Source organism: Lolium rigidum, chromosome 6 (genome assembly GCF_022539505.1).
Source record: "Lolium rigidum isolate FL_2022 chromosome 6, APGP_CSIRO_Lrig_0.1, whole genome shotgun sequence".
Lineage (NCBI taxonomy): Eukaryota > Viridiplantae > Streptophyta > Magnoliopsida > Poales > Poaceae > Lolium > Lolium rigidum.
Genome location: NC_061513.1, coordinates 27,896,476 through 27,911,257, shown reverse-complemented (window position 1 = coordinate 27,911,257; position 14,782 = coordinate 27,896,476). Strand labels below are relative to the sequence as shown.

Sequence of the window (14,782 nt, the reverse complement as noted above, 5' to 3'; positions counted from 1 at the left end):
GGAAGCGCAAGCAGCGGCTCTTGCGGATAAGGTTGGATATAAAGCTCAAGGCTCGAGGCAGCTCAAGCTCAACAAGGCTTGGCTTGAGCTTAACTTAGCTCGAAGGTCAGATAAGTCAAGACTAAACCTTCTAATCAAGGCTCGAGGTTCAACGAGCCCGCTCGATAAAACTCACAAGCTGGCTCGAAAGCCGATATAGTTTAAAAAAAATCACTATGATTATTGCTATATATGTAACATTTTCACAATTATAAACAACAATTAAGCTTGAATATATGCTTAACCTTGTCTACATGTTTCACAGATTACCAATAACAACAATAATAGCATATATCACAAGTTCACCGCACACAAATGCATATATCACAAGTTCACCACACAGAATTTGGTGCAAAGCAGTGTATTTTTTATGTAATACTACCTCCGTTTTAAGGAATAAGGCGCACACGTATTTCAAGACGAACTTTTACCATAAAAATTGAGCAACTAAATCTTAATAAAATATATTATATGTAATTAGTATCGTTGGATTCGTATTGAAAAACTCTTCTTAATGATACTAATTTCATATAAACATTTTTTATCTATTTGAAGTAATACTTGGTCAAACAAAAAGAACGTAAAACAAGGACGCATTATTTCTTCAAACGGAGGTAGTATCCACGAAATGTTATTCTGACTGGGTGGTGAAATTGATTGCTTTAATCTGTTAATGTCAGACAAATAATCTGAATATATCGCTTATTTGCTGAATACAGTGTCTCCTATCTGAACTTGTATGCGCCGTCTCTAAAAAAAAAAGGTTAAGATGGGATCAGAATATGTTACAGAATACTGAAAAAAATTTGTCTCCTACCCTTTACCCGCGGACGATGGCTCGGCGTTGCTAGAGGTCCAGCACCGACGAATTTATCGCTCGCATTACAAGCCCAGGATCTTGAGGCAGCAAGCAACAGCAGAGCAGCGACGGAAATGTCAGCTGGTGCTACCGAACCGTGGGCAAATTACAACTAGCCAACTCTAGGTGAGTTTTTCTCTTTGGTATATATACACTTTTTTTTTGCGAAACACAGTACATACGTATACGCTTACATATACGCACATACACTCACCCCTATAAACGTACGCGCACACCCTACCCATATAAGCAGCTCCGAGAGACTGCATCTAAGAGACTTCATCGATGGGTCTTAAGATTGACGAAGTCACCACATGTGCCTCGCTGTGGACGAGAACATCGCATCCCACTGAAGAATATATTCCTTAATGAGACACCAAAGTGTCAAACCTGAAGTTTAAACTCTGGTGGGCTGGGGGTGCCACTACCATCCTAACCATCCAACCACAGGTTGGACAACTAGATTGTGGCATATTGTGTAAATATTATTTAGCCAGACATCGGACATGTGTTGTTGTGTTTCATGTTTTATACATCTAGGATATATGAATTGTTAGTGTTTATAATTGCACGATGTTTATCATAGTGGGTGGTACTTGCGGTACTTTGGCTTGACGGGTGTCGAGGCTTCAATAAATTTCTATGTCTGCTACTGCTTGAAAGGTTCTAGAATTTGTGTAGGTGGAGAAAAACACAACAACAATGGAATTGTCCAATAGTACACAAGTTATTCATAATTTGTGTGGGTGGAGAAAAACACAACAACAATGGAATTTGGGTAGCCAATGCGTACTGACATCCACCAGGTATGGATGCGGGTAGAGTTTTATTCCTATGGGTACATGTATGGGCTAGAACTTTCTTCCTACGGACTATATAGATATGGGTATTGGTCTACCCGCCTCATACCCTATCCATTACCCCATTACCATCCATAATGACGCCTCTATTGCCCGCTATTTAAAACTACGCTTAATAGACAGCCTAGAGCTCCAGTCACTTCATACGTTGCAGAATTGGCTCGAACACGATTGCCCTTGTTCTCAAATAGCTAACCATCGTGACTACTGCCTCGTTCCCACATGACGTATTTTTTTCTCTCTCGCCTAGGCCACCAGCATCAGATACCACCTCCTGCACGTGCCGCTGCAGCTGAATAAGTTCCGATTCCACCCACAGTGTCAACCTCGTCGTCTCGACGGCTCACTGCGACTGCCTTTTCCTGGCCGGCCTAGGACAATGCCCCTGGTGCCGCGTGTCCATCTCCAACACGGACGGGAACTCCTTCACAGGCCAGCCCTATGTTTTCCAGAGATCTTGGGAGAAATGGACAAAAGACACTTTAAATCTAATATGTGGAAAATACATGGGTACAAGGATGTCAGGGCACCCTATACATGAAAAAAATGTATTGTAAAAAAGTAATTTTCTTAATCTTTTCTAGAATCAAAGATGATCATGTATTGTACTCGTGTAAGAAAGATTCGTTGTGGAATGATTTTCCTTATTTCTTGGGTGTGCGAGGCGATCGGGCATGCCACCAGGGCCGCAGGGTGGCCGGGTGAGGCGATCGGCAGCAGAGACAAGGTAGACAGACGAACAATCCCAGACCTAAGTCAATCCATCGTCTCTATTCCTTTTCTTTCCAAGAGAATTGATTGCATCATGTAGCCGTGGCCTCGTTAGAGACTTTCGATGGAAGTTTGAACGATCACTGGACTCGCTTGCATATTTGTTGCAACATTTTCTCGCTGGACCTGCTCATCCCCGTTAGACACTTCTGATGGAAGCTGGAACGATTGTTGGACCCGACCCACTTGCGTACTTGTTGCAGCCTTTTCTCGCTGGACCAGCTCATATGTACTAAATGTTTTTTAGTTCATAGTAAAGAAAAACTCCAATTCTGGCCCCCTCCCGTCCTGGGCCCTAGGCGACCGCCCATGTCAACCATGGGTCAGGGCTGGCCCTGCTCCTCCAATAGTTCCCTCTTGGCGGCGAATGACGCCAACGGGATGACCTACCGGAGTGCACAGGTCAAAGCCCATACGCCAGTGGGTCATCCTGCCGAGTTTTCGGCATATGGTAGGGTGAAGGACATAGCTGATGGCATGGTTAGGTCGCAGCATTGTAGACGCACAACTAGGTTCCAGTCTCACAGACGGCCAGCAAGGAGAGTGGGGTGGGGGGAGGAGTCCAGCGACCAGGACAAGTGGGACACATTTGTTAGGAGGGGATATAGGGAAGGAGCAGGGAAATCAGTGTCCCAAACAAACAGGCCACCGCCAGTTAGACGCGTCCCACCAATCGCATGGACTCTAGCGCGAGCAGGCCGCGTAGTAAGTACGGATCGTCAAATCTTCACGTGTTGCTCACGTGAAAAATTGTGGTGGGGCTAAAAATATTGGAGAAAAATCGAATGGTATGCAATTTGTTATATAGTATATGAGCTAGTCGTAATGGCTGGGCTAGGAGCTACTCATTGTTTTATCTCTAAACGTATGTATTAGTTTTCCTCTAGATATCATATTCAAGACACATATAGTTGTTATTGCATAGAAGTAAATATTAATAATCAACATGGACTTAAATAATAATAATAATAATAATAATAATAATAATAATAATAATAATAATAATAATTTCCTCACTATCTTAAATTATTGAAACAACTTGCGAAAGGTTCACAAAAGAAATAAAATTCAATAAAAACATAAGAGGTACAATATTTATTCATCCTTGACGATGGATTGAACATCAGTGCCATGGCACACTACTTCCGGTACAACTGGCAGACGCATACGCCACTTTTGAAAAAAAAAAATCCTTCACAGTGGTGTGACTGAACATAGGATGAGGAGAATTTCGCCTCTACCGTACACTGCATCTTGCACAGCCATTTAGAACAGAAAGGGCTCCAGTCAACAAATTGCCTACAACCCTCTAAAGGAAATATATTCCACATCAGTGACTTCTAATCAGTAGAAATTTTAATCAAATAAATATCATCTAAATAACTACAAACCTATTATATATGTAAAACAACAACAAAATATTGACACAAGCCATGTGAAAGAACTGAACGGTCAGAATTTTTCTTGTAATAGTAAAATATGAAATATTTGGTTGCACATGACAATAAACAAAATCTACAAACCTCCAAAAGTAGGATCTGCATTCATGACTAGCAACAGGAGGAAGCATAGAGTGAGGTGGCTCCCATCCATGCTTGGATTCCTAATGTGATCCGCAATTCTTAAACCTGTTCAAGTAATGAAGAGAAAAAGGACGGTAGTTACTACTAATAAAATGCAACAATAATAGTACAAGGTTGAAAAATAATCATCATGCATACTCGTACTATTTATCAATACCACCATAATGCAACAAAACACTAGTGGAAAATCGCTCATCCATCTCCGCCTTTGGTACCGGTTCACTTACGAACCGGTGCCAAAGGGGTCTTTTGCACCTGTTTGGGGGCACAGGCGGGCGAGGAGCTCTGGCACCGGTTCGTGAGGGGCTTTCGTAAACCGGTACGAAAGGTCTTCGGCCAGAATTACAGGCGTGTGTGGGGCCAGGGCTGGACCTTTCGTACCGGTTCGTAACACGAACCGGTACCAAAGGGTGCCACCATATAATCACATCGCGAGCCCGTCCCTGGATCCTTCATCTCATTTTTCTCTTCTTCCTCTCTCACACTCTAAATTTTTTTACACCTCTCACACTCCAACAAATCTCTATTTTTTCTCCACCATTTTAACAAGATTAAGGGCATACATCTATCCAAGGGTTAGCAATATCATCCTTCCTTCCGGCGTTCCTAATTTAGCTTATTTCTTTGGTAGTTTTAACTCGTACTATTTTTCTAGTGCTAGCAAGGTGTTCGATCAAATGCGTAAGTTAGGGATTTTATTTTTTTTATATGCAATTTGAGCTGAAATTATGGTATGTTTTGTAGGTTTTAATTAGTATCATCCCCGTCCTCACCGCCGTCGATCGCCAGCGTCGTCCCCTAGCCGGCACCGTACCACCTCGGTGAGCCTCTTCTTTTTTATATAAAAAAATTAGTTTTATGTGATGAGCTTGAATATTAATTAAGTTGGTCACTCATATATCCATGATGTTGTGTAATTAATGATTTTTGATATACATATATAATGCAGATGAGTCGATAATGGATGTACGGTGATCGGTGCCATCCCCACTTCATTAATGGCATGCATTATTTTCTTAACGTGGCTGAGGCAAACAGGCAGTCGAATGGTTTCATCTATTGTCCATGTAGTTCCTGTAAGAATATGAAGGATTACTCTACCTCAAAGACCATTCACGTCCACTTGCTGGAGAACGGTTTCATGCCCAGCTATAATTGATGGACCAAGCATGGAGAAAGAGGGGTTATATTGGAAGACAACGAAGAAGAAGAGGATAGTGACAACTATCCTATATTCACTGAAGACGGTGATAGTAGAATGGGGGAAGACGAAGCTGAAGAAGAGCCCATTTTTGATGAGCCGATTTTTGATGACCCGGATGACGAGGTGAGGACCGGCCTCCTCTCCCTCCCTCGCCTCGCCTCCCTCGCCTCGCCTCCCTGGCCGCCGCGCGCGCGTCAACTACCGTGCCGCGGTCGCTGGTGGCCTCCCCTCACGCACACCCATGGCATGCTCGACGAAATGCCGCGGTTCTTTCCTGATGTACTCCCGCGAATATGATTGTAACTTGTTGTAAATAAATTTGAATATTCATATAATATGGCCAAATAATTAAATCTTTAAATCGCAAGTGGACAAATAATATATGTAACTATTAGAAAAATGTGAGGAATTTGAATATGAAATAATTTTTTTTTATTTATTATTATTATTATCAAATAATATATGCATCATTCATATAATATGGCCAAATAATTAATATCTTTAAATCTTTAAACCACAAGTGGACAAATAATATATGCATGTCTATTCAAAAATGTGAGGAATTTAAATATGAAATAATTTTGTTTTTATTCATTTATTGTTATTATCAAATAATATATGAATTATTCATATAATATGGCCAAATAATTAATATATTTAAATGTTTAAAATGCAACTGGATAAATAATATATGCATAACTATTAGAAAAATGTGAGGAATTTGAATATGAAATAATTTTGTTTTTATTCATTTATTATTATTATTATAAAATAATATATGCATCATTCATATAATATGGCCAAATAATTAATATCTTTAAATCTTTAAACCGCAAGTGGACAAATAATATATGCATAAGTATTAGACAAATGTGAGGAATTTTAATATGAAATAATTTTGTGTTTATTTATTTATTATTGGTATTATCAAATAATATATGCATTATTCATACAATATGGCCAAATATTTAATATCTTTAGATACTTAAACCGCAACTGGAAAAATAACATATGCATAACTATTAGAAAAATGTGATGAATTTGAATATGAAATTATTTTGTTTTTATTCATTTATTATTATTGTCAAATAATATATGCATTATTCATATAATATGGCCAAATAATTAATATCTTTAAATGTTTAAACCGCAACTGGACAAATAATATATGCATAACTATTAGAAAAATGTGAGGAATTTGAATATAAAATAATTTCTTTTATATGCATTATTCATATGGGTGGATGATAGGGCCACACCTCTAGGCTTTGTGCTTGCAAAACTAAATGAGTAGTTTATTTTCGCATTTTATTCAAGCCAAATCCATAATAGTTAGACTAAACTCTCGACTAATATGGCTAAAGAATCTAAAATGGACAGAATGCACATAAAGAATTCTAGTACATTATCTGGTTATTTTGTACCTTTTTATGTTTTCGAAATTCTAGTATGCAAATGCATTTCTTTTAACATCTCAAACACAATCACCAAATTATCCAAAATATGAGAAATTTGAATAACAACAAAAAAATCGATATATTGAAACGACTCATAGTTCATACAAATATAGAAGACCACCATCTATTCATCATCTCTAAATATTGAGATGACCAACATGGCTATTGTAGCCAACTAGCATCCAATGCTTCCTAGCAATCTCGAAGCCCAGGTGAGGGTCTAGAGCGGCATAGTGCACTTGCTCGAGACTCAATTGATAATTGGCCCATCCAAAAATCAGCAAATCTTTTTTTTCTTGCACAGGGACGTTCATCTTCTTGTACTTCTTCTTCTTCTCAAGGTTTGTCCCAATGGTAGAGTTTGCCAGATCATATAGACTCGGGATGGGCTTGTTGGTGGGGTTCGGGAGTATCTTCTGGAGGTCGTACGCAGAAGTAATATGAATGCCGTAGGAACTCAGCATTTGCACATCATTGCCGATAGACGCACCGCAGAATCTGATGTTCCCGTCCTGCAAGAACTCCTTGAGCACTTGTGGCACTTCATCGGCATAACAAATCTAGAATACCAAAGTCTCGGATGCCATAGGGAGTTGAAGTACGGTGGCGTGCTGATCACCCTTGCGAGGGTCGGTGAACTCGCAATCCAAGCCGATGCACTTGGTCGGTGCGGCGTCGAGAAAGTCCATCTGGACGTCGCAGATCCACTTCTCAACTCTTGATGCACGGAGAGCGACCGTGACCTTGAAAGCCATTCCTTCGGCCATGAGATGGTATATCCAAGATCGAGGAGCCTTGGCGCGCGCGAGGTGCTCCATTGAGACCGGAATGTCGATGGGAGAGAGAGCTTTTGTGGGAGAGATGAGAGATGTGAGAAGAGATGTGTGCCAATGGTGAGGAGATGTGAAGTATATATGAAGGTGAGGAAGGTGAAGATGAAGAGGCCGACCACCGGGTGATCAATTCGTGTGGCCGGCCGCCGGCGACGGCCCGAATTCTGTGCGCGTCGGCTTCTGTGCGCCAATAATGGCGACGATAGGGTTCCGCGCGGGAACAAACTGTTGGACTTTATGTCCCGACTCGTGTCTCCAGCCGGGACAAAAGGGCTGTCAGTAGGACGCAAAAGGCCTCAAACCCTTTTGTCCCGGTTTGAGGCTGCAACCGGGACAAAAAGCCTTACAGAACTGCGACAAAAGGCCCCGTACCTTCCCGGTGATTTCGTGGCGATGTGGTCTGCCCAGTTGTCCCGGCTCCGGACTGGGCCGAGACAAAAGGCCTGGACGAAAGGTACGTTTTTTACTAGTGAAATGAACCCTGCACTCGAAATCCCTGCTCGTTTGTATCCTTATCGAACTATCTGATCCCGGTATAAATCTAACCCTAGAGCTGTTTGTTGCACTAGGAAAGAATTAATCCCGACCGGGTTTATATGCTACTCTCACTGACACTAGGGCCCATATGTCATAATCAACTCTTCCCCCAACTCTCTTTGTCACTCTAGAATGGATCCCGATTGACTGATTGAGCGATCCACCGTGGCGGCATACACAGGCACCGCAACACGTGGGAGGAGCCGGGGTAAGGCAGTGGCGTGGAATAGGCGGAACGACCAGGCGTAGGCAAGGCTCTGCACGGCATAGCAACGCGCGCTCGTAGCCCGCGAGGTGCCTCCTAGCTAGCTCCTCCCAAATCCCAATCTCCTCTATTTCTTCTCAACCGGTTTGGCAATAAAGAATCAAGGAAGAAAGGGCTGCACGTGAAAAGGGATTGGGGATTTCGGCTAGCTCCGCCGTTGGTCTGTGCTTCCATTTGGGGATGACATGCATTGTTTGTTGCATCTCTCTGATCCCACCTTTATTTCTTTTTTGCTCCGCCCGTCACGTCTCTGAAGTTCGGAGTCACAACACTCCGCGTCCACGTCGCCATCGTCGGCGACGTGGTCTGATGGGCCAGCGTGCTGCTATCCGCGGGGCTCCGCCACGGCAGCTACCAGAGGATCGAGACGAGGAGTAGTAAAGGGAGAGAGGATAGAGATAGATGATAGATATAATATGTGGGCTAATGCAATTAATCAGTGAGAGTAGTAATTTAAGTTTTTTGTTTTGAGAAACAGCTCCAAGCTTTAATTTAGACCTGGATCGGATAGTTCAGGATAGAAACAACACGGATTTCGAGTTTAGGCTTTACTTCGCCAAACCTCTAGGAGTTCAGAGTTTGAAACAGACTTTTCCCATTAATCAATGATCATCCAATCTTCTTGAAAACACGACTCAACCAACTACAAGTGTTCAAAAGACAAGTGTTCATGACTAGTAATTTAGAATATCAGGATGTATTCACTTTGTGCGAGGACTCACGGAATCATGAGACTCACATTATCATGAGTCAACCCACTAGTAGGACATAACGATTCTAATAGCTGCCTTAGATTCAGCCATGCCAACGCCACAGATACCAGGGAACGCTTAGTCTAAAGTTAAATTTTACAACCAAATGGAACAAAATGCTGGATAATTATTACTTGCCACTATCACTGGGATTTATATAGCTTGTGCCCTACCTTCATGTCCTCCCCCCCCCCCACACTTAATCAGCCAGTATGTTGTTTGACTTCTCTTTTGGTCTTAACCTTCTTTATGTTCCATGAGCTCTTTCACCACTTTACGTGGTCTCCCTCTTGAACGCTTGATAGTCATGGAGGAGCTTGATTCTCCCCTTTTAGTCTTCACGCATGTGTTCTTGATGTTTTCGTGCTCATTGGGTGAAACCGGGTCCATAGAGGTGTCACTGTCGGTGTCTTCGGCTATACCTATAAAGAAATATAAGTTATTGTAAAGGTTATACAAATATGTTCTTAGCATTTGCAATCCCATTTGCAAAAAAGAAAGATCTTAGATCAGCTAGCTATCCCTATACAAAATTTACACACTTTATAATTGTACAAAGGAAACATCCCATGGTTAGCTACTGCCAAAAAAACTTAGCACATGCACGGATGATTCCATCTACTTGGAGCATCATATCGAATAGAGTTAGGTGGATTAAAAGGTCAACATTTGCTTTGGAAGTAGATTGTACGTTAGAAGTTGTATAGTTGACATGAATATAATATCTTTACATCAAATATTTACTGGAAGTACAGAAAAATTGCGTACAAAAGCATCGGCTAACTTAAAAAGGCACATGACTGATTGCTAAAGTCCAGTAAGAAATTGGTGCATATTAGACTTAATGGATAGCATGAGAACGATTAGCGAATAAAAAAGGTTAACTTTTGGACAACGCATTCACACATAATTAAAGCTGATGATTAGATATAATAAGTTTCGTAGTATGGTTAAGGTATTTCTTCTGCTGATGGACTTAATTGTGTAGCAACATATGTTCTGATAGCATAGAGTAATTTATGTATTATCCTCGGCAGTAAGAAAAAATAATAACTAGGACTGGACATGATCGAATAGCATAAACAAGAGAATATAGGCAGCGCGCACATGCATGGATAAAGAAGTATTGATAGCGAGGAACTTACTGCTATACAATGTTTGGCCATTGCACTTTATTTTCTCCCGTTGTGCTGATCTTCTAGGCTTTGGTGAACGTCTATGTGTTTTAGCATCCTTCCAATTATTTCCTAGTCTCTTGCGCAAACTCTCATGCTGCAAAAATAATCAATTAAACATACGCGATAATTTAAACTACTATGGAACAAGGAGCCAAAGATTGCAATCCATAGGAATTATGTAGCATGTATCATCCGAATATTCCGAATGCTTTTATTACAAAATCAAGTGACATAACTCCTACAAAAGTTATATATACAATAAAAAATTAGCTTAATTATGTACTGAATCCAGGAATATCACGATTGAGAATTACAAGAAAAAGTTGTGATAAAGATATAAATTTGACCCACTTTTGTGTAACTTTGTTATTTGAAAATGAAATGCTTATTACTGATGTATAATATACTTTTTTTTACATATGAATGTACCCATTTATCATTCTTTTAATTTCACGGATGGCGTGCCATAACCAGGAAGAAGAAAAAATACTACATCACATGCACATTCTTCTTAGAAAAGTTCTTGTAATGAAAACTAACTCTAGGAAGAGGCACTATTTTAAGAAAAATATAATAGTATAATATATAACGTAATATCAATTACCAGATCAGCGGATTTTTCAAAAGAGTACAAGTCATGAACACTTGTCTTTTGAATAAATTGAAGTCTTGAGACATTTCCGGTTGTAAGAAAGCGCATTGCACCCTTCACGGTACGAAATACATACTGGCTAACAGGATCCGTATAGTACTGCACAATTAACAATGATCAGAGGATTCAAACCAATTTCAACCAATATAGTACTGTTAGTTTTCAGTTTTGCTATACCGGGTCTTTCCTTATTCCATCCTTCGTTTTTCTGTATACTATTTCTTTGACCCATCCTTGTGGCAGCTTTGACGGGTTGAACTCAACCAAGGCTAGAATCTACAATATAAGGATACAAGTGAGTTTCAAACTATGAAATCATTTAAGACATAAATTGTTGGTTATGCAGTGGAATTAGTGATGGTAAGAAATATACATTATCTAGAGAGTTTGTGTCGCATTGTCCATCCGTATCATATTCAGTGATCTTCATTTCCTTAGCATAGAGGAGTACATCTTCTTTAGAGAATACACGTACTCCCATTGCAGGGTAAACATAAAACTGCAAAAAGTATACAAACAATGTTATAATTTGATTAAAAATAATGTATGATGTGACCAAATGTTATTATTGACTCATGATGTTTTTCATTTACGGCATGCATATACCTTGTAATTTCTCATATCACCCATGATTCTAGCATAATATAACATGTACTTCTTGCTTGATTTACATCAAACCATCTACATTTAATGTTATGTCACATGTGGAAAGCTGCGCGAACCGATGATAATACTTCGTCTCCCCAAAAGTAGGATCAATTATAGATAATCCACATGTGCTACTTTGAGTTAGGAAACTACCATAGTTGTTAAAATATCAACACTAATTAAACTATGCATAGCATCAAAGATGAGTTTTAATAAATTTTTATATAACATGATGAATCAATTGGAAGATTGGATAGTCATTCAAACAAATTGGCAATTATGAAGATATTTATAATCAAATCTATTTTCATTAAAATTCTAATGGTACTATATATTGCCATCTTACCAAACAAACTCTTTTGTGTCATTATGTTAGTACTAATTAAATCTACAAAATGATTATATCCTTTCTAGAAAGTCATTCACTATGAACAGATTGTACTACATGATATGACGTGAGAACTTTAATCACCCTAAGCGCACGCGTTGCATTCAATAGTGTACGGTGGACGATATTTTTTTAAAGAAATCTCCCACGTGGCAAGTTGATAGGGCCCACACCCTGAAGAACCGCTTCTGAATCGCGTGGCCCTTCACGCTCAATTAGGGTTTAAAAATATCAATTACCTTGAACATCTTATCCATGTTCTCTCCCCCAGCTCTAATCTCAATCTGCCACCCATTTGGAAGCCATTCGTGAGCCTTCTGCACATTGCCAGGAAACAACGAACCACACATCACTCATGGATATTGGTAAAACCAAAATAAATAATGACCTGACGAGCATATATATACAAGAAAAACATACAGTTAGCATGTTGCCACGTTCAGCGGACTTCTTAGACGCTATCCAGTGCTCGTCCATCTCGGAGAAGAGGTAGTTCAGTACCTCAGACTTCATGCTGAATCTGGACCCTGACACGGGAGAAACAAAATACTGCAAAAGAAAAACAATCACGTACTGCCGCAAAGCAAAACAAAACGTGCGTAGGGAATGATCAAGCGTTAATTGGTTGTTTGACTAGCGGAGATTAGCAAACAGTTTTTAGAAGATCCATGTTTTAATACGTTAACTTTTCTACGCACATAAGATTATATGAAGACTTGATAATCACTTTTCTACGCACATAAGATTATATGAAGACTTGATAATCCATGTACGCCATAGCCTGGAGACCCAGCAGCATCAGACGAGGTTTCCAGGCGAGGATTCCGGTGTCGGAGCAAGTCCGGGCATCATCGATAGATTGAATCCAGTATCGAACCGTCACCGGCGAGGGCTCCCATTCCTCCATCAACCTTGGTCACCGGCGAGAGGTCGTCGTGATATGCATGTACTTCACCTCACCGTCGAAGGCAAGCAAGGCAATGAGCGTATGATACCCGGATCGAGAGCCAATATTGGGGCATCTTCATCCGCAAAATCGAGTACAACTAAAACACGTTTTCACAAAAACTCTTCAGAGTTCAGACCCGTTTATCCAAAAACGCAGATTTTGGGCACCAAGTTTTAGTTTTATTTTGTATTAGGCCTTGAAACGCGTTTGTAGATCGCAGATTCCCTACAAACTTGCTATCCCAACTACCCCTAAATATTTCTACTAGGATGAGGAGATCTAAGCACCTTGCGTACATGATTGGGAGAGCGTACGTACGTACCTGATAGAGGGTCCCATCCTCACCACGTTTGACCTCCATAACCCAGCCATCGGGGAGCCAATCTGGTGGTGTGAGCTCCACCTCCCCGAAGTCCTCCGGTAGTTTCCCTTCCATTCTCCTGTCTGTGATGGACTACTCCCTCGTTCCTAGACTAGATAGACCTCTGCAGACTCAGGCCTTGCTTCTCTCCGTCAACTCGTCTTATATACTAGTAGTATTATTCTTCAGATCTAAAAGAGCACGGGATAAGAACGTTGCTCAATGGGCAGCTATTTACAGCTAGATTTCGTACATTCAATGTGGTGCCTGGAGTAACTAGTGTCCATTTCTGTTTGGGAGAGCCTATCAAAATTGGAAGGGTATTGATGGCAGCGTATTTGGGAGTATCAAAGAAAAAAAATTGAGATCAGTATCAAAGAAATTAAGAAACGTATTGATGGCACAGTATTTTTAGTGCGTACCAACTACCAAGGGATGGATTTGTGACAGATTTGTGACAGCCGTGTGGACACAGTTTGTTGGACCGGCGGTCCTGGATACGACTCGATTCTGTCGCATGCACCATGCTGTCCATCAGTCCATGCATCATGCATGAGTCATGACTCATGAGTGCCTGAGTTACCTTCGTTCATGCCTATGAAATTATGAATGCATTGCAATTTTGACACCTGGATGACATGGAATATTATTCAGCGACGGCGCCAGAATGAGCCTATCGAAATCATGCATGAGTCACGAGTGCATGAGGTACCAGCTTACGGCACCGGCGCTGGTACCAGAACCACTCCGGCCGGCGAGCTCTAAAGTAGTGGAAGCACGTCGTATCCACATAGGCAGGTTGATCGATCTGCTCGATCATGTAGGTGTCCCATGTGTCATGCAGTCGCCGTCTTCTCATGTGTGTACTTTAATCCTCCCAGAATCAAGTGTGCACATTTGATCATCGTGGTGTGGCACGCGTAAAGAATCCGACCATTGCTTTCATCGGTCTCGATACATGCATGCGACACAAATTTGTAACCTAATTTTCCAGCATAAACCGTCCGTCGCCGAGACCCACCATCATCGACGAGTAGATGCCACACCGCACCACCACCTGCTAATTGCGTTGATGTGCAAGTCGATCCATGGGCGAGCATGCAGAAGAACACAATCTTCAAGATGACGCCCTCAAGAGGGGAAGCAACGTGGATCGGCGTCGTCGCATGGCCCTACGTTGCAGGGTCTAGGTCTTCCCCAATGAAGTGATTCAAGGATGGGAAGAACGGAGATCTCCACGATGACCCCCTAAGGAGGAACATGACGTCCATGGACATCGTGTCACTAACCTTTCGTACGGATCAGCTCTAACTCCTCGCCTCACACAATTAGAAAAAAACAAGGAAACACGTTGATATATACACCCATTGGTCCAAACACCTCCAGGCGAGGGCGGAGCCACCGTCACGAAGGAGCCGCCTACCTCGATGCCAACAAGGTCAACAA

At 41.1% G+C, this 14,782-nt stretch overlaps 1 protein-coding gene across 1 annotated transcript; it reads right to left on the bottom strand.

Moving 5' to 3' along the window:
• Positions 1–9,087: 9,087 nt before the first annotated feature.
• LOC124667361 lies at positions 9,088–13,477 on the bottom strand. The gene is made up of 9 exons (XM_047204654.1): positions 13,298–13,477; positions 12,447–12,575; positions 12,266–12,343; positions 11,364–11,489; positions 11,168–11,266; positions 10,943–11,089; positions 10,306–10,432; positions 9,369–9,582; positions 9,088–9,322 (listed from the first exon to the last, which is right to left on the bottom strand). The coding sequence occupies exons 1-8, from the start codon at positions 13,409–13,411 to the stop codon at positions 9,398–9,400; spliced, it is 1,005 nt and encodes a 334-aa protein (XP_047060610.1). The 5' UTR covers positions 13,412–13,477; the 3' UTR covers positions 9,088–9,322; positions 9,369–9,397.
• Positions 13,478–14,782: the final 1,305 nt, after the last annotated feature.

Bases quoted from the DNA above. Each gene is read 5' to 3' on its own strand.
- LOC124667361 (XM_047204654.1), bottom strand. From the start codon at position 13,411: ATGGAAGGGAAACTACCGGAGGACTTCGGGGAGGTGGAGCTCACACCA. The intron at 11,490-12,265 runs GTAATTGATATT...TACTTTTTGCAG, and splicing joins ACATGGATAAGATGTTCAAG to TTTTATGTTTACCCTGCAAT. The intron at 11,267-11,363 runs GTATATTTCTTA...CTTATATTGTAG, and splicing joins ACACAAACTCTCTAGATAAT to ATTCTAGCCTTGGTTGAGTT.